The following is a 21109-nucleotide window of genomic DNA, read 5'->3' as shown; positions in this document are numbered from 1 at the left end:
CCGTTGAACTTTCCGATGCGGTCGGTGGAGCAAAGAATGGCAGTGCAGTCGGATGTGGAGGCCAATCAGTATACTCTGAAGGCATGTGTGGAAAGCATGACGGCGGTCACAAACTTGTCGAACCGGCTGCAGAGTAGGACAAATGAGGTGCAGCATTTAAACTCCCAGCTGGCTCTGCTCCAACGCATGTATAAGGATGCGCGAGCAGAGATAAGCGTGCTAAGGGCAGAAAACAAGGAGCTGAAGCGGAAGGCCACCGTGATGTTCCGATTTGGAGGTCCTCCATATGCTGCAGTGGAGGAGTATGGGGGAGTGAACGTGCTTGGCGGCGTGGAAAACACAGAGGCAGCACCGTCAAGGACTGCCCAGGACAGAGGCAAGAAGAAGAGACCGGCTGTCGAGTAGAGAAGAAAAATCTTGCCTGTGGAGGGGGTTGTTTGGTGTGTTTTTTTTTTTTTTTTTTTTTTTTTTTTGGTGTAAAATGCGGATCGGGGTTGATCCCCGGCATGAAGAAATGATAAGATTGTAAAATGTTGTTGGTTTTTTTTTTTTGTGGAAAAATAAAAATAAAAGGAAAGAAAACAAGGGATAAAGAAAATAGATAAAAAATATTGGTAGATGGATTATATAAAAAAAAAAAAGCAGTGTGGGAAATGAAAGAAAATAAAATAAAGAGTTAAAAAAACAGAAGTGGGTAAATCTATGGGCTCGTATGTGGAGGTAAAAAAATATGTAGATATATAGATAGAAAATAAAAGAAAGTGGAAGAGAATGGAAACACGCTGGAAAAGGTGTATCAAAAATAAAAAAAAATATATATATATATATATAAAAAGTAAAAGAGAGTTGAGTGGATGAATAATATAAAAATAAAAAGAAAAGAAAAGTGGGGGACAAAAGTTGGGCGGTGGTAGAAGCAAAACAATAAAGAAATAAATAAAAAGAAACAGACACTGTTATTCATGTGTATGGATGGTGCTGTATTGAATGGATCTGGGTGTAAAAGTCTCTTTATTGCTCTCTCTTTCTAGAGCAATCAATGGCTGATCACGACGATTCCTCTCCGCTCGACCAGCAGATGCTTTCGCGGCGGAAGGCGGCAGTGGCGAGGCGTGTTCCGGTCTGGAGTAGGAGCAGGGCATCCTCCAGTAGACCCAGGTGGCAGCATGCTTGAACCAGAACCGAGAGAGGGGGTTGGGAAGAAAGTGGGTCGAGTGAGAGAAAGTAGAGAGAGAGAGGAACAGTAAACACGCGATTTCTTCCCTCCGTCGCTCGCTGAGTAGATATGACGAAGGTCGGACATTTGGAGGAGGAGATTGACTGCAACAGCCTCATTGTCAGAGACATGAAAAGGCAGTGACCATGAAGCAGAACTCAACGAATCAATGTTTACAATTTCGAATTCAAACGCCATATTATTTCCACCGGCAAAATGGATCAAATTCTCTCTAGTGAGGCCGAGCTCAAGCTGATCATGGGTTGAGGGAGACGCGAACGCAGTGATTTTCAGTGATGGAGCCCCATTACTTCTCAAAGCAAGCTCCTGCATCAAAGAAGCCCACTGCCCACCATAACCAATGTCGAAATCTATAACATGAAGTCGATCAAACCCTTCTAAAACTTCAAGGAGTACTTGGTTACAAGTAAAATGGGCAAATTGAATGAAAGGTGAGATTTCTGAGAATGACTTGTAAGCACCAATCTTGAGAATGAGATTGAAAGGCGAATTGGGCGGCACCGGGTTCATATTGCTTGTATGGAGAATGAATTGCAGAGCCTCTTTACAAAAAAAAAAACAGCCCTATTGAAAGGCTTACCGATGGGAGAGAGCTGGTGATTGAGCCGATGGTGGCTCGATGTCGCCATTGATGAACAAATATGTGTGAGGCAGAGAAGAGTTCAGCTATGACTTTCTGGCAGCGGAGTGTAGGTATGTGTAGAGGTTCGGCGGGCGGCCAAGGCGAGGCTGCCGCCCGCCGGTGAAGCAGAATTTCTAGCTTCTCAACCTTGCTCTGATACCATGTTAAAAAATAATGTATTATTGATTGATATTGATGTATTACAAGATTGATTAATTACAATTCCTATACAATCTATATATAGAAGAAAATGTGGTAGTAGGTGTAGTGGAGGTGATAGTGGGTTAGGTGAAGTGGAGTGTGTGGTGAAGTGGAGGTAGGTGAAGTGGAGTGTGTAGTGGAGTAGGTGAAGGTAAAGATGGGAAATTCTATACTGGTTCACATCAAGTAAGGTGTATTTTTCCTTTCTTGTTTATGTCCACATAATCAAACTTAGCAGGTTTCTCAACACATTTATTTTGATAACCATCATTTTGAGCAAAACCAACATTTAAGTTTAAAATAAATTAACTTGACCTTCTCTTTTTCAGATGGAATTTGTCATTGAGACCTCTTCTTCATAATTCCTCTCAACTTTTGGTCATGCTTCTAATGTGTGCATCTATCTCTGATCAGCATAGACAAACATTCTTACACCTGAGTTTTTGAATGTTCAATTGCATCAACCAGCTTCAAATTTGTGAACAAATTTGCCATTCACAAACCAACCTGGTGAACAAATTTGCCATTCACAAACCAAGCAGACAGTTAAAAGTTCTTCTTCCTACATCCCAACCTGGTGAACAGATTAAACACACACGCATATTACATCCCAACCTGTCACCAAATGTCATCCAACACACACACAGATTAAACACACCTAAGGTGAATCATCCCAACCTCGTACAGATTAAACACACACACGGATTAAACACACACATAGTACATCCAACCGAATGATTATATAACATCAACCAAGATCCAAAGGCAAAAGTGAGATACAAAATCAAGATCCAAAGCCAATGACATAAAGCATCAAGTCCATTAAGTCCATAACTACATCCATCAAATTCCCTAAAAGCTATCAACTTAGTAATTTACATTATAAAATAGAAAATAATACAAAATACAATGACATAAAGCATCACATTCAATTTCATCTCCACCCTTCGAAGCCTTCTACCATGCTCCTCAAATTCATTATCCATCTCATAAACCCTTGTGCTTCGATCGTTAAATTCTTCGCTTTTTATAGATGTATGAGGTGTAGCATTGAAGATCTCGTCGTCATCATTATCATCTGCAAACTTGAAGTAATTGCAGTGTTCCTCACTAACCTACAATGCATGACAATCAGTTAATCAAATGAGGCTAATAAATTTCCAAACTGCTTACATATTTCGATGGACACACAAAGTACACACGGCCTTTATTTCCATTCTGATTTGACTTGACAGTGTGCCTGGCAGTTGTTATCCCACAATCGCACAATCTTCGTTTCAATCTTATGTTGCTATTGTTACTAGAGGAACAAGCCATTTTGTAATCTGCATACAGAATGGAAAATACAGACATGATACATACAAAGCTATGTCCAAAATTTATATTTAGTTTTCCAAAATTCATATGAATTGAATGCAAAACCCATATGAATTGAATTCAATCCAAAGAAAATTGCAATGTCTAAAACAAACATTTCCAAAGGCACTGCTATGTCCAAACCTCAAAATCAACTTTCGTTCCCTCATGAATTGGCCCGTTTGGTTCCGAAACCCAACAACATGCACTGAGTTTAGAGCACCGACAACCCATTCCAATATTAGAATTTGGAAGAAAACACCAATGAGTCTTGAAACTTCACACCAGAGATAACCAATAATCAAACCCAGATTCACATGCCAATCCAGTTAATCTCCTCTTTGAAGACCCATTTAAAATTTCTTGTGGTAGCAATTATTATTCCTAAACCAAAACCAGATCATCTCATGAAACACTTAATGATATAGTAAAACCCATGTTTGAATTGCTCTAAAAAAAAAAAAAAAAATACAAACCCACAAATCAAATATGCATATAGACCAATATAATTTGTAAATAGATAGAAGTAATAGCTAATCATTTGATGCAAAAAATGAATCAAATGCTTAACTCAGAACATGTTCAAATCTGAATCTGAGTCTTAACAGAATGAAAATAGTTACAAAATTGGGTTTGGGGGATTGTTGCTATTTCATACCAAATATCAAAATTAAGTAGATGGAATTCATGCTATTTCATACATTCTTATACATTATTGAACCTGTTCTACTCTTTTCGGTTTCCTTTCAAACCTATATACATTCTGTTTAATACATTCCATACCACATATCACAAAATGCATTTAAACATAATATATATAAACAGAATATTTACACCATAACAATCAGAAATTGGGCAATAAAACCAAAACCCTAATAAATATCACACTGTGTAGGACTTATTAACAACAATTATTTACACCAAACCCTAATAATATCACAAATTGGGCATTACATAACAACCATAACAATCAGAAATCAACATAACATCTACGAATTCAACACAAAACCAAAACCCTAAAATTAATTGAAGAGAAGAAAACCCTAAAATTAATTACATAACAATCATAAGAATCAGAAATCAACATAACATACAAACACAAACTCTAGTTGAAGAGAAGATCTGGGAGTCCACACCCGTAGATGAAGAGAAGATCTGCGAGTCCACACCCATAGTTGAAGAGAAGATTTGCGAGTCCACAGATCTGCGACTCCACACCCGTAGCTGATGAGTAGATCTGTTATGCAAGTCCACACCCGTAGCTGATGAGAGGATTTGGAAGTGATTAAGGGCTCGAAGAGAGAGTGAGTAGAGAAAGATGAGAGGATTAAGGGCTCCAATGGAGTCGACTGGAGAGAGGATGCTCGAAGCTGAGGAGAGAGTGAGTAGCGCGTAGCCAAAGATGTGTTTTGGAGTCTGATAAAGAAGTCTGATAAAGAAAGTGTTAGAAACGACGTCGTTTCTAAATTTCGGGGGATTAGGGAGAAACATTTTCGAGTTCTCAAACATTTCCCATTGTGAAATGTCAAACGTTTAGACTAAGTGTGAAATTTTATGTCATTTTATTTTTTTAGATTCACCTTACTTAAATGTATTTAAAAAGTAAAATATTTATGAAAAAATATTTAAAAAAATTAATAAATATATAAAAATATATTAAAATTTTATATTTTTGGTATTTAGTGAATCTTTTAAAGATTTTTTTCGTAAAAATTATATTTTTTAAATGTATTTATATTAGGTATGTTTAAAAATTAAAAAAATTACTTAAAATATTTAAAAAATAATAAAAATAAAAAAACACGAAAAAGAAAAATTATAGTTGTTTTTAACTGAATCCACTTAACTTTTTTATTAATAAAAAAAAATTTATTTAGCAAGTATCATAGGCATCATATTTTAAAGATTTTTTTAAAGGGTATGGGTTTTGACCAGTTCGGAATCGGACTGGATCGTGTTGTTGAACCCGTAGGGGCCTGTCACGGATATCGTTTTGATAATCTGAACCGTTCAATGTGTAAAACTCGTCGAGTATTATATGCCTGTAAAAAATCACGTTGATCGGATATCGATAACTATGTGATCAAAACAGTTTTTTGTCAACCATTAATTTGTTCACTGTTCAATTTTTTTAATACGAAACTGATTTGATCATATAGCTATCGATATCCGATCAACGTAATTTTTTACAGGCATATAGTACTCGACGAGTTCTACACATTGTACGATTCAGATTATCAAAACGGAACCTATAGTAGACTTCTACAAACTCAACAAGACAGTCTAATCTGATCCCAAACTGGACAAAAGCTACGCCTTTCCTTAAAAGGGGAAAAAAAATTTTAAAAACCCAACCTTGAGTAAGACTGTTCACTATTTTTTTTACTTCATTTTTTCATTTAATTAATGGGAAATATGGCATTTTTATGAGCATTGATAGACAAGGTACGAGTAAATATTTCACCACCAAGCAAAGGTACCACTCATTTGAGCAAAAGGTACAACTCCTTTTCTGCATTTGGGAAAACACCTCCACGCCGTCAACCAGCTTCCCTGACTGGAATATCGTCAAACAGTCAAAGCCACACTCTCTCTCTCTCTCTACATTCTCTCTCTACACTTGGCACCACAAGATGCTTCGGAACCTCCGCGCACGGCGGCGACCCCGCTACGGCCCCCACGTCTGTGCCCTGATCGCCGCCCTCCTCCTCCTCCTCTCCGTCTCTCTCCTCCACAGCCGCCTCGGATCCGATCGAGACTCTCTTCCCCACTCTCGTCTCCACTCTTCCAACGAGATCGTTTCTGATCCCTTGCTCGACGACACCGATCCCGATCTCTCCTATTCCACCACCAAGGTCTCCGAGGATCGCATCGACGAGATCGACGACGTCCAGGACGACTTCTCCGATAAGTCTAGGGCTTCCGACGAGGAAGAGATTCTCGGTGCCATCGATTCTGAGGACGAAGAAGCCGATCAGCCTAGGGTTTCTGGCTACTACTTTGATCACGTCAAAGGCGTTATTCGAAGAGCTTTTGATAAGCGTTCGATTGATGAGTGGGAGGATTACGAGAGCTTCGATGCGAATGTGGGGTCTGAGGATCCGAGTAAGGTTGCGATTGGTTCGGACGATGTGCCTGTGGATGAAAATGTGAGGAGGAAGGTGGTTGAGGTGGAGGGGATTGAGGATGCGCTTTTGTTGAAGACTGGGTCTAGGGTTTCGCCTTTGAGGGAAGGTTGGGGGCCTTGGTTTGATGCCAAGAGTGATTTCTTGAGGAGGGATAGGATGTTCAAGTCCAATTTGGAAATTTTGAATCCTCTAAACAATCCGCTTTTGCAAGACCCTGATGGGGTTGGAGTGACTGGGCTCACGAGAGGTGACAAGCTCGTGCAGAAGGGTTTGTTGAATGAATTCAAGAAAGTGCCATTTCTTTTCAAAAAACCATTAGCAATCAAAGAAGGTTCGGCCCACGATTTGAAATTGAAATCGGAAGTGGTAGCAAATGGTGGAGAGGATATGATCAAGAAGAGTATTAGTGGTAGTGTTGAGGAAGAAAGGGGTGGAATGAAGAGGGTGGAGAGACGAACTTTAGATGACAATGCTAGAAATCTTTCCTATTTGGGAATTGGCGATTCTAGTAAAATTTTGAGTAAAACTACTACTGTTAATTTATCCTTGAGTAATAGGAGTGAGGGAATTCAACAGAAAACTGCAGAAAGTATTGACATGGTGGTTGATTCGTCTACTAGTAATTCAGTTCAATCAGGTGGCTTTAAAAATGTGCAAGGTAATACTGGGATTAAATCCGAGGTGTCTGGTGAAGTATATGCTAATGGCAAAAGATGGGGTTACTTTCCTGGTCTGCATCCTCGGTTATCTTTTTCAAACTTCATGGAAGCATTCTTCAGAAAAGGGAAGTGTTCCATGAGGGTTTTTATGGTGTGGAACTCACCGCCATGGATGATCAGCGTTAGGCTCCAACGAGGCCTAGAAAGTCTTCTCTCCTATCACCAGGGCGCCTGTGTGGTGGTGTTTTCTGAGACAATTGAGCTTAATTTCTTCGAAGGATTTGTGAAGGATGGGTAATTCCTCCAACTATTCATTATGACTTGTGTGTAATTCGATTCATTCAAATTTTTTTGTAGCTTTCAATTAACTGGTTTGGGTGATATATTTATTTGCTTTAACTATGAAAAAGGGAGACTTGATTTAAGTGTGTTGATGTTCAACATATGGTTGTGTTTGCATGCGTGTTTTGAATACTGGAGGTGCTGATTTTTCTTCTTACCTGCAAAGCATGTCAACAATTTGACTTTGCATTGACAACATGGTTTTACCTTTCCAGTTTCAAGGTAGCTGTTGCCATGCCAAATCTTGATGAACTGTTGAAGGACACACCCACCCATGTATTTGCTTCCGTCTGGTTTGAATGGAGAAAGACAAATTTCTATTCTACTCACTACAGTGAACTTGTGCGGCTTGCTGCTCTCAACAAGTAAGTTTGAATTGTTTATTAACACCTATATATTGTAATTAAGACTTTGATTTTTTCAATATCAACACAGCGTTTTTTGCATTGCCTAATATGTAAGGAGTGCATCATTACTTGGGGAAGGAAATGATTAGCTCTAGAATAGGGATGTGAAATAAGGGACATTGAGGGAAGCAATTATGAAACATGTCATGCAGTGTTGGGAAGTGGTTAAATAGAATGTGATGGGTTTGTTCTCTTATTTTCTTTGAGGCTAGGAGGTTTGAGCAAAGTTTGGATGCGTACATTGTGGCCCAGATTCCTAGTAAGGGAGGAGCAGAGAATATTAAGGATTTCAGGCCTATTAGCTTACTTGGAGAGAGGTGTGCAATATTTTTTCCTAGGTGTTAGCGTGGCGGTTGAAGGAATTGTTACCTTATCTCATATCTAAGGCTCAAAATACTTTTTTGGGTGGTTGACAGATTTTGGATGTTGTGTTGGTGGTTAATGAGGGATTAGACTCGCGGTTGAGAAGTGAAATTCCAGGATTGATCTTAATATGCATGTGTGTCACTGTTTAAATGGACAACAATTAATAGTTGGTCAATTAATAGATGAGTTCGCGAATATGATTATTAAATTCACGTATTAAATTTCGTTTATTTATCCAAAAAAAATTAAATTAAATTCACGTATTTAAGAAGAATTTGTTATGAATTATTCAATCCTCTCACCGATTTGTGATCCACCAGCCCAGGGTGGCAGAATAGGTGACCTAGGTCTTGCCTACTACATAATTAGGGTTACCTTTGGGCTCATCCTTTAGGGCCAAGCATGTCATGCCCCCACTTTTTATGCCAACGGATACCATTACCAAATTTTTATTGTAACACAATTTTAGAGATCATGCGCGGAAATTCAATACAATAACGAGTACTATTATTAAATGCTCTTTCATTCAAATATAAAGTGAATGCAACATGAGTTTAAAAAATAATAAATAAATAAATTGTCCATAAGCTTACATCTTTTAAATTAAAAGAAAGGGTTTAACTGTTTTACATCAACGGCATTTTGCCTACAAATAAAAGGCCCCCTGGCCAACACATAAAGACGATTCTCGATCTTGAAACACTTCTCGACGTTCACTTGAAAAGGATTAGCAACGTGGGATGAATATAAAGTTCAGTAAGGATCCCAATATGATCCTAAACAATAACAACATATAGATTGTTATGATCAGGAATGCTTTAAATCATATCATATTCATAATATGATGATTTATATAGAAATATACTTATATAAGAACTTTTTTCAAAATCATTCATTTCATTCAACAACATAAGCAATTTACTTTTCTTTCTTCTTGTTACCTTTTATCACAACTCATATGACAGTAACAAATTCTTGAAAACAATTTCACAAAGTCCATTACACTTTCTCCCACCTTCTAGATTTACACCTAATTTGCCTTTTTGAAACATGTTTACAAGTATCTGTTGTCCTTAACATTGTTCACAATCTCAATACAGTATTTATGTTTGTTTCCAACATACTCATATCTGTACATATATACATTCAATACAAAGGGAAAACAACAAGCAACCAACAATTATCTACGCAACGAATGGGGCAACTCGGCCTTCCAGAATCATAACCATCATAACCCATAATATATATAGATACACTGAGACAATAATGATAAATAAGTTCTGCTCTACTTTCCGTAAACCAAGGACACACCTTTCCATAATAAAATGCCAGGCCAAAGATACACCTCAAGCCATTTTAGTCTTACTTCATGTCATGACAATTCGTTTCAAGTTAACTTATTTCATCTAAATTAATGAGCCAATTCATTACATTTTAGACATCCAATTGAGACTACAACTCAATGGTTTTCAAATCATACAACACATATACATAAATACTTCAAACTTTCATTTTACGAATATTTCGTCCGGGGGCAGCCGTTAAATGGGACCCATGTAAACGTAAGCTATACAAGCGCTACCATTGTCATTTTACGGATATTTTGTCCGCGGATTAGGTATCTATGTATAATTTCGCGACTTTCACCCAGGACACTCTGGCCAACTTAATTAAAATGGAGTTCATCCCCTTTCTCCTCCCAAACAATCATTCATACATATATAATGTATATAGCACATAATCACACATGAAGTATGATGGGCATAGCCCAAACAAGTGGCCCAATGGGCTGTCCAAACAATTCCTAACCCAACTTAGGCCCAGGGGCCAGACAAGAAGAAGAGACAAGCAACCTCCTTCTGTGAAGTCCACGACATGACAACATTACCATAGACTTACGGCTGATAGGACAGGTCGACTGACAGGGCACAGTAAGCGAAGAGGCCAGAAAGGTATGGAAGAAATCAATATATACAAGTAATCACTCTCTCTCTAACTACCCTCTACTTCCTTTCTAAGCTAAAAGCTTCCATTCTTCTACTAGAGACTCATCTAACTTAAACATCGGAGGGTCCTCAAGAAGGAACCCCACCTCCGGGGTCCTTCTCGACGGACTTGGTGCAGGTACAACTGGGAAGACGAGGTTCAATCATCCTGTGGAGCATCCGGACCCTGTCCGACCCATTCCTCATCTGACAAAACTGTATTATCAGAGTATATCCCTTTTCTCCTCCCAAATAATCATACGTATACAATATATATAAATATAGTCATATGCAATGACAACTAACAAAAGATTAATTTCAATTCACCTAGTCTACATGCAATTTCTACAACAATCATGGTTATCCTCTACCGATAATCCCAAACATATATTTCTAAATATATGTACAATTTCCAAAATAGATAAACTATCCATATTTTTATAGGTGAGAGATGACAAATATCCAACTCCACCGTTTGCATTCATATTTATCCATTTCTACATCCAATACGAAAAGAAAACAAAAATTCAATTCTCGCAAGACTTTCAGCCTTATAACAATGATAATACGTAAAAGTTTCAAAATCCAATCTCAAGTTCATTATCAATTTACGAAGGGTGATGATTTCATTTTCTTTCAAAAAGACCACTTCTCTTTATTTTACAATCCACACAACTCTAATCATTTTCTAAAAATTCATTCTCCTCATTTTACAAAACCAAAACCAAAACCAAATCCATCTTCTTTATTTTACAAAACCAATTCCATTGGTATCAAAACCATAACTTAACTCAACTTCACATGATTAGTCTAAAACAATACCAACACCGTGGTTACTTTTCTTTTTATTTTCTTTTGATATAAACACAATTATCCAACTCATATTAGCAAAATATAAAGATTATTCAATTCCCTCCCTTTTAAATCCATTATATCAATAATATTAAATTAGGGTTTTCCTCCCTCTCTTCACAAACATATTAAATCATTTCCCAATTAACCCAAACAACAAAAAACTTAACAACTCTAATCACAAATATTAAACCGTAGGTTCCCTTTCATGGTTTACAAGAAAATTTATAATGAATATGATTTTTATACAATAAAATCTACCACATATCTATCTATAAATGAGGTATTGGAAAGGAGTAAAGAAATCCATACCTCTTGAAGCGAAGAGATGACAGTCTAAAATTCACCGGCGACGAAACAACGAACTATTTGGACCAAAAGGAAGTCCTTGACGAGATCTACAATCTTTCTTAAAGGACCATGGCGAAACATCACTCTAGGTGAGCAGATCTAGAGATCTAGGTGCGAAAAGTCAAGTTTTAGAGAGAGAGGAGAGAAATCACGGTTTAAGAGGAAAAAATGAGAAAAAGTAATGAGAGGAAAGTGGTTTGGGTCTATTTATAATAGTAGAAAATTGCCCTAAAGTCAAATAAAAAGGCAAGTCAAAAACCCCCAAAAGTAGGGCTCAAACTAACCCAAAAAGCTGAAAATTACACGCAGGTGTCGATCCTTTGGGCAGAGGTGTTGACCCTTCAGACAGAAAAGCAAAGAATGCAACAGGCAAGGTGTCTACCCTTTCCAGACTAAACTTCCAGATTCAACAACATACAAGGGTCGACCCTTCTAGACTGGTGTCGACCCTTAAGGCCAACAACAAAAGGCAAGTGTCGACACCACCAAGATTGGTGTCGACCCCTAAACAAGATTTTTAAGTTCCCTAACAATTTTTCAACGTAAACAAGTGTGAACGAACAATCCCAACAAGTTTAAATCAATTTGTACTCCTCCAAAACCAAGATACAACAACACTAAAGATTTTCAAAATAAAATAAAGGGTTCAAATACACTTTCCAAAAGTTTTAAAAGCGTACAAGTGCTACAAAGCGTATGTGGGATTCGATTATTGAGAGATTTAAGAATTGGCTGGTTGGGTGGAACGGAGTATCTTTCTAAGGGAGGTATGCTTACACTGATCAAGAGCACTCTTTCTAGTTTACTCACTTACTTTATGTTTTTATTTACCATTCCTACTTCAGTTGCTAAGAGGTTGGAGAAGTTACAGGGGACTTCCTGTAGGGTCGTTTTGAGTGATGGATTTAATTACCATTGCACGGTTTTTACTCCCATCCGAGAGGGCGGGTTGGGGATTTGATGCCTTAGATTCTTCAGTCAAGACTTTTTGGGAAAGTGGCTGTGGAGGCTTGTGGTTGACCAGGACTAATGTATATTGAACTTTTAGCTCATACATCTTAGACACCCTTTTCCCAATTCATTTACTGATTGAGTATTTTTCCTCATTTTATTCGCCCCATTTTAAAGGAACAGTCATGGTGTTAGCCATTGGTGTAACAGATTGATTAGAAAAATGAGAATTATATGACAAAAGGCAGTTATACATCCTGCAGACTCTACTAAAGCATGCATGTGCTATCATTATGGAAATTTATAGTTCTCTATTTTCCAATCACTGAACAATTGATAAATCTTATTGTTATTCTTTGGTGTTTTTATTGATATTGACATAAAACACTGATGGCTCTAGTTTTGCATTGCATCTCAAAGAGAAATCCATTTCAGCTTGATGTATTTTGGTTAAAATTAAATTTGTGTTTTTTTGTTGTGTTCTTCAGATATGGTGGACTCTATCTTGATTCTGACATTATAGTATTGAGACCATTATCTTTGCTTAATAATACTGTTGGTTTGGAGGATGAGCTAGATGGAAGTTCCCTGAATGGTGCTGTGATGTCATTTAGAAAGCACAGGTACTCCTTTAAGCCTTACAACTGTTAGGTGCTTCTGTTCTCTCTCAGTTACCAGTGAAACAGTATTAGCCTTTTCTTGCATTTTCTTTTTTTCTTTTTCTCTTTCACTGTTACTTTCATTTATTCTAAGCCTTGGTTTTCTTCTAATTTAACTGAGCAACTTGTATGGTTTTTTAGTCTTTTCTTCCCCTCTTCCCGAGATTATTTATTTCTAGAAGTTAGATGGAGTTTTTTCCACCCCCCCCCCCCCCCCCCCCCCTCTCTCTGTGAGGTTCCTAATACCACCCAGCTGCTGGGGACATGCCCCTAGGGGCTTCTTACATGAAAATATACATATTTTTGTGTTTTGTTTATATATAAGGTCTCTTTGCCAACTTTAGGATTTGGGCTAGGATTGGCCCACACCGTATAATGTTGATCAGTCATAAGCAGAAACTAGCTATTTTTGTGTTCTGTTTGATTGGAAAACGATAACATTTTCTATAACTAAAGGGCTGCTGTTCTAGGAGTAGTTCAATCAAACAAACATTTAAGGAACCTGCTACATTTATGCTTAGCTTACCAGTTTTTTTGGAGTTTCTAAGCAGCCTCAGAAAATTCCATGTTTGAGTCTATTATTATGTATTTGAAACTAAGTGTCAATGACAACTCTTATTGGAATTGTCTAAGATATTATTTTATTAAACCTTAAATATCTATTGCTTGTGGCTCTTTCCTGTCACTATGCCTGTAAATCTTTTCCCTTTCATCTCTGTGTATATATATTATATACTGTCTGTCTTGTTAACTGCATTTACTAGTGAAAAGCCTTTTTGGAAGGGGTGGTCAGTAGAAAACATGGAACAGCTATCTATAATTATTGTTTAGGTAAAATCCAGATTTTTTCAAACATCTAGTGTTCATGGTGACATATCTGGACAATTGCTATTCTTTCGTCAGCAGAGAACTTGGATAGCAATGAATATTCATTTTTCTTTTTGCATTCTTTTTATTTTCTACATCTGAGATTTTACCATTTCCATGCAGTCCCTTCATAATGGAGTGCTTGACAGAGTTTTATTCTACATATGATGATACCCGCTTGAGGTGGAATGGGGCTGATCTTTTGACAAGAGTAGCAAGAAATTTTTTGAGAAACAAGAACACATCTGATGATAGGATGGAGCTGAAATTGCAACCGTCTTTCAATTTCTTTCCTATTAGCCGTAACAACATCACGAGGTATTTTTAAATCATAGCAAAAATGGTTGTGTTTATAGCATGCTTTTGAGTAAGCTTCCTTTTAGAATGATTTTGATTTTGATCCTATGGTGTCTGGAGGTCTTATAGACATTGTGTTAAATACCAATTCAGTAGAAGAAAAGTTCTCAATGCCCTAATGATGAAAAAAAATAAATGTCAGTTATTCATTATCCTTGGCATACACATTAGGTGTCATTATATCTAGGCTATCCACATTCATTGGTGATTATAATTAGGCAATAATCTAAATGATATGAACAACCAAAGTTGCTGCAAAACTGAAATTAATAGTAATTGCCAACAAATTATTTGTATCCTGACCTCCCTACCTAATACTATGCACCAATTTATTGGCACTTAGAGGTCCAGCCATTTGGTTGCACCGGGACAAAGAAATAAAAAAATTAAAGGACGAGTGTAAGTTTAAAAAAAAAAAAAAAAAAAAAAAACAGCACTCTGAATAGGCAGATATTTAGTGGACAGAAAAAGTAATCTATGATGTGGATTTGGTGCCTAGTTTGTATTACAGTTGGACTTAAATTTTTTTAAATCCACTATAGGTTCTTGTAAATTTGCATAGATGCATCATTGTCCAGTTTATATTGCTTTCCTTTTCGTCCTATAACCATCTTTGTGTTTCACCCTTCAAAACTTTGACCAACAAGTTCCCCACTTTGGTTAATGTGAGTTTCATGTTCCTTGATGGGGAACGAAAAGGTGTTGGATTAAGAGAAATTTAAAATTAGTGATTTAATGATTTATTTTGACGTTATTTTATATTTATTGAGTTTTATTAGGAATTTGTTTCCTTATTAGAAGACACAACTTTGATAAATACTGATTATTGAGATATTATTTTTGGGATTGGTTTCAGTTTTCATATTCTTGTTTTCTTCTTCTCTTCTTGGTGCAACTTCACTTCTCTTGCTTAATATGTTCGAGTTGAAACAGGTACTTTGCTGCACCTACAACGGAGACTGGAAGAACCCAACAAGATGAGCTGTTTGAAAAGATATTGAATGAATCATTCACATTTCATTTTTGGAACAGCTTAACATCTGCTCTAATTCCAGATCCTGAAAGCCTTGTAGCCAGGCTTATGAACTACCGCTGTATCCATTGTACTGATGTGTTGTAATTTCCTCAGAACCTCAGTTTTCTCTACAAACTGCTTTTAAAAGTATAATCAGTTTTGGTGGCAGTATTATATATTCTTTTCTCCCAGTCCTTCAGAAATCTCAAGCTCAAACATTGGAGCGACGGAGATCGAGCAGGTCTATTGATGAAGTTGTACAGTTTGTCTTTGTATCATTGTCAAGGTCCTGTTTGGTGCAGTATATTGAGCTGCTAATAGAGTTTGTCATTTTGGGAATTTGTATTAGAGTGTTTGGTGCGGCTTCTACTTCTTGCTTATGAGGTAAAAATAGCTTAAATAAGTTGAAAAAATCTAATTATCTTTAAGTTGTGGGAGGGGTGCCTTTGTTTCTATTATTTGATCCAAACCACCCCTTAGAACTTGGTTTTTGTGGATTACATCTGAACAGAACATTAAGAATATCAAATGTATGGCAACAGAGAGGTTATGCTCTCTCTCTCTCTCTGTCTCTCTCATGAGAAAAAATTGTTATATTGGGAAATCATTGTACAGTTGAAAGAGTGTATGTATGAGTTCTGAATGTAAGAATTTTTCAGGATTTGAACTTAGATTTTTTGCAGCTCCTCTTTCTTGATGGGTGTTGCATATGGTTTCTCTCTGTGCTTTGTTTACGGTCTACTTGTCATCTATTTCTGTATGTTAAACTTTTGAGGTTGGGTGGCAGCATCTATATGTTACAGTTTTGAGGTTGGGTGCCAGCATACGATCTATGCTCTGCCCTTTTTAGAAAGAACTGTGTTCAGTTTGATGTCGATCGGTGAGTTGATGGACCCTGTAGTATCATGTAGTGTTATGGATTTTGCAAGAGTAGTGGCATTTTAAACTCGTTTGTGATTTGAACTCCTTCAAATAAAATGAGTGGGTGTTTGGAAAGTGAGTTTTTTTTTTAGGTTTTTTTAGTTGTAGGATATTATTAGAGAATTTTTTTTTTTGTATTTGAGAAGATAGTTGGATTTTTTTGTGGTTGGATGTGATGATTGTGGGAGAAAAAGTGAAATGATTATGGGATTTGATGTGATATTTTTTTTTAATTTTGTAATCAATTTGTCTTTTAATAAAAAAAAATAAAAAAAAACCTTCTCAAACACCGCCCTCAGACTGAGAGTTGAGTTGGTGGATGAGATGTTTTTTTATTAGGCACAATGTCAAAGTTCACATTTAACCGTCACACGATGCAATTTCTCTTTCCTTCCTTTCCATATCAGATAATGTTCAAGAAAAAAGAAAAAAAAGCGAGAGGGGGGTCTTGACGTGAGGGCATGAGAGTTTATTTGGATAATTCGAATTATTTATTTTATAAATTTATTGAGTAGATTATTTATTTAAAAAAAAATTAGATCAGTTAAATTTGGATAATTCGAATTATTTATTTTATAAATTTATTGAGTAGATTATTTATTTAAAAAAAAATTAGATCAATTAGATATTTAACGTGACAAAATCACTTTCCTACCCCCGCCCGAAGTCAATACAGTTAGCTCATACCTAATATAAAGAGGGGTCCTAACCTGCCCACAAACTCTCTTTACTATTTGCAGTGGTGTTAGTTAATACTGGTCATTTATTGCTTACCAAACTTCAATCAAGCATGTGTAAAATAGTCTTTCGAGAGGCCTCTGTACCAAATGCAATGCAAATGAAATTTAGTAATGAAAACTACAAGCAAAGCATCAACTTTCCCTGGAAAAGCACAGTATGTGCATACAAGTAAATAAAGCAGAAACGTGGCCTCATTGCCCTGACCGACTCTTTGATTCCTATGTCTCTTGGTCCCCCAACTTTGGCTTCCTCTGATATCTATGGCATGAGATAGTGCCTCAAATCATATGAAACTATTATTATCTTACATTACATCTATAAGGCAGGGCATGAATTCAAAACTGGATCTTCTATTTCACTCTTTCTTATCTCTCTATTACTGAAAGAGTCAAAGAGACAAATTTTATGATAAAGATGGTGTTTGAGATAGAAGAATTCTCAATTAGATTTTTTGTCTCACTCTTTCCGGTCTCTTCAACTTAAAATCTCTTTTCTACCAATGCTTTATCATAAGATCTATGTCTCTAAGTCTCATTTTGTGATAGAAAACAGACTTGAAAGACCAATTCCACACTATATGTCTTTCCAATTTCACTATCATAAATATATTCTCTATTATAAAATCTAACGCTCGTATTCTATGATAAAAAAGATACTTGGAAAAGAGAGAATATCATTTCTATCACAAAATAACACTCAGAGATAAATCTTATAATAAACAAAATATCTACAACAGAAAAATCGAAAAGAGTGAGACAGAAAATTCTCAGCGACATGGCTGCTAGTCCATGGCATTGGGTCCGAAACACCTACCCTTGACAGGGTCCCATACCCACTGCACAAGAAACTTCCTCCCTCTCACCCCATTGACATTGAACCCATTACCCCAAGAATCCTTATACACTTGACCAACATATCCACCACCACCACCAGACCCATACACCCCCACACATATATCAGCTATCTCGTCCGGCGCCGTCGGATCATCTCCGGCGTACCACGCATTCACCAGCGGATTGCTCGACACCTCCGCAAGCTCATGTGCAATCACACTGATCATCCCATCCACACCCGCATCCCCATTCGGAGAACCCATTACTCCGCCGCTGGTCTCCGGCGGCGGCTTGCCGGAATCCTTCGGCCACGCAAATGGGTATGCGCACATGCCTGGACACTGCGTGCCACTGTAACCAACCCAAGCGTATGGTACTGTGACACCCACAATGGCTGGGAAGGAGAAATAATGGAACCCACAAACAGCTCGACAAAAGTCCTGAACGAGAATTTCTGAAGAAGTGAGGACTAAGTAGAGGCCGTTTTCGTAGTTCAGAGGTAGGCCTCGCGGGTATGAAGTTACGGCGGTTTTGATGATGGATTGGATGGTTAATCGAGTGAGGTAGTTGCCGTGGGAGTTGGTGGAGTCGTAGAACTCGCCGGAGAGGATGATGTTGCCGGTGATGTTGGAGCCTGTTTGGTCGGTGTAGAGGCGGATTGTGCGCCACCAGTCGGCGACGGAGGGAGGAGGAGCGGGGGAGGAGAGGGAATAGAGGAAGTCTCTGATGGTGGATTGGTGATTTGGGTTCCAATGGCTGCCGTACCAGACAATGTAGAGGTTGATGGGAGAAGAAAGGATTGGACCCATGTGGTATTGGAGGTCGACTAGGTTGGATGAGCCTTCGTAGTTTGTGGGTTGGTTGAATTGCCGTTGGATTTGGGTCCATGGCCATGGATGGGCCAGAGTGAGATGTGAGAGAGATGAGAGAGAAAGAAGAAGGAGATGGCAATACAGCTTCTGCATTTTGTGACTTTGGTTTGGTCTCAAAGTCTTGTGGGTGGAAACAGTTTGAGAGAAGCTAAAGTTGGGGATGAAGATGGATATATAAGGTTTCTTGTTTGCGTATATACATACATATATATATATATATATATATGCATGCAAAGTTATTACTCCGTCTGTCTTAAAATATTAATCCCTTATTCTATTTTTTATTGTCTCAAAAAAATTAGTCTCTTTTCAAAAATCAAGTACAAAAATAATATAAATTTCTTATTTTGTCATTCTTTTAAATTAATAAACAATATAAAAAGTATAATTATAACATTAATATTTTTAAAAAATATATTATCAAAAGGATAATTTTGAAAGTGGATATTTATTTAGTGATTTCGATAAATGAACAAATACAAAAGGCACAAAAAATTATCAGTTAGTCGTAGTCACAAAATATTACCTGACAATTTATCAAAGAAATCACAAAATAAATTAGGCAAGCCATTATTTACCTCATAATTATTTAATAAAAATAAATAATATTGTCTAATTAGTAAAATCATTAAGAAAGGGGTTCTGCTAGCACATAAGGCTATTATGAGGGCTAAGTGGGTTTTGATTTATTTTGATAATTCAAACTGTTCATCTTATAAAACTCAACAATAAAAACACGTATGTAAAAAACTAAATTGATTAGATATCAAAAATTACAATATTTGGTCCTAATTGTTTCAAAAGAAATAGATGGATTGTTATCAAAATCATACATGTTCATTTAAAAATAAATAAATGTCATCTTGGTCGTGTGACTATGAATGCCCAAATAATTTAATTTTTTTGTAGATAATATACTCAACATGTTAGGTTCTACAAGATGAATTGTTTGAATCATCAAAGTAGACTTGGGATGAGCTCACCCAAGTATCAAAATAGCTTGATGTGCATGGTAAGAACTCTTTACCGTCATTATTAATTATTCTTCTATTACCTAGTAAAAGTAGGTCAACATTATCCCAGTCATAAATTTTTTACTACGTCATTAGTTAGCAACAACACGTGAATAATGGCACATTATTCTGGTAAATTTTTTTTTTTATAAATATTCTATAAAAATAATATCATATATATAGTGGAGAATGGCATGCATGTTGGCATAATTCCATGTCCATGATTGTGAACTTTTCAATCGATTACTATGATGCTTCTTTTTCTTTGCTCCAATTTATACATTATACTTTAAAAAATGTTATTAAACCTAACTAAACCTTCCTATGTATTTTGTGCCACCGCCTACACAAGTTTGGTCAAGTCCATTGGGATCACAAATCGAACATTTATTTAAAAACAAGTTTCCTCTCTCTCCCATACACAATCTGCCACATCTCTTCAATACGACAAGTTTATGATGCTCAGATAGATATTTGATGCAACTCTAAATTATATATAAATGTTTTTTTTATTCTATAAAAATAGGCAAATGGGTTCTTAAAAAATAAATAAACAAATCAGGAGAGAATAAGATCATGTGTATGTAACACCAAAAAAAAAAAAAAACATGTGTAACTAACCTAGCTAGTAATGATGTTAGGACTTGAAAATTAATTTATGCATGTTATTAGGGTAACCACTTTACAATTATAGAGGCACGTATTAGTTAATTATAATTACAACAAAATACACCTTTAGCGATTAAAATTGGCGGCTAAAAAAAATTTAGTCGCCAAAAAAATTTAATTTATTGGGTAAATTACTATAATCTTTCTTGAGCATACTAGTTAATTAATTTATTAAGTAATTTTCTCACTTTTAAACATAAGATAATTAGACTCACATTAATAATTACATATAAAATCCATCCAAATAAATTATTTGTAGCATTAATAAAAAATCTAAAAACATTCCTCAACGCACGCCATTATATATTACCATTATCATGCTTTATCAGTTAAGTTAGTTGACATTTCAATCACACTGAATATTACTAGCAAACTTTTTAATTATTACAATTATTTTTTCTTGTTATTACCATCTAAAAAAAAACTAGTTAATTATTTTATAAATAGAGATTTCTAATCAAACAAATATATATATATATATATATATATGTATGATTGCTTAGTCACTTCTGTCCCTATTTCATAAAGAGCAATAAATAGGGATACAAAATTTTCTACCAAACACTCATATGGTATGTGAGTATTTGGTAAAAATTTTGATAAAAAATTTAGAATCTCTAACATATCTATTTTGGAAATAGCTTTATTATGATTACAATATGCATTGGTGAACCCCATAATGTACAAGAGAGTTGTGAATAAAAT

The 21109-nt window shown here is 36.3% G+C and overlaps 2 protein-coding genes across 9 annotated transcripts; one reads left to right on the top strand and one right to left on the bottom strand.

The window, feature by feature from the left end:
• Positions 1 to 5793: 5793 nt before the first annotated feature.
• Positions 5794 to 16026, top strand: LOC114271543 (alpha 1,4-glycosyltransferase family protein). 8 transcript variants are annotated; one of them, XR_014339328.1, is made up of 7 exons: positions 5794 to 7497; positions 7761 to 7910; positions 10143 to 10270; positions 10399 to 10532; positions 12946 to 13080; positions 14107 to 14301; positions 15274 to 15694. XR_014339328.1 is itself a non-coding variant. In XM_028213157.2 (5 exons), exons 1-5 carry the CDS (start codon positions 5843 to 5845, stop codon positions 15458 to 15460), a joined length of 2322 nt encoding a protein of 773 aa, XP_028068958.2. In that variant the 5' UTR covers positions 5794 to 5842; the 3' UTR covers positions 15461 to 16026. The 8 variants fall into 8 exon arrangements, 2 of the variants coding, with proteins under 2 accessions (XP_028068958.2, XP_028068959.2); XR_014339325.1 differs by having other exon boundaries at positions 5828 to 7497; positions 10137 to 10270; positions 15274 to 16026; XR_014339327.1 differs by having other exon boundaries at positions 10143 to 10532; positions 15274 to 16026.
• Positions 16027 to 17670: 1644 nt separating this feature from the next.
• EXL7 (EXORDIUM like 7) lies at positions 17671 to 18907 on the bottom strand. Its single transcript, XM_028213160.2, has one exon. It carries the CDS (start codon positions 18813 to 18815, stop codon positions 17799 to 17801), a length of 1017 nt encoding a protein of 338 aa, XP_028068961.2. The 5' UTR covers positions 18816 to 18907; the 3' UTR covers positions 17671 to 17798.
• Positions 18908 to 21109: the final 2202 nt, after the last annotated feature.

The sequence above is a fragment of the Camellia sinensis genome, chromosome 9 (assembly GCF_055761805.1).
Source record: "Camellia sinensis isolate YWXY chromosome 9, ASM5576180v1, whole genome shotgun sequence".
In the NCBI taxonomy this organism is placed as follows: domain Eukaryota; kingdom Viridiplantae; phylum Streptophyta; class Magnoliopsida; order Ericales; family Theaceae; genus Camellia; species Camellia sinensis.
This window is presented reverse-complemented; position numbering and strand designations above follow the sequence as displayed.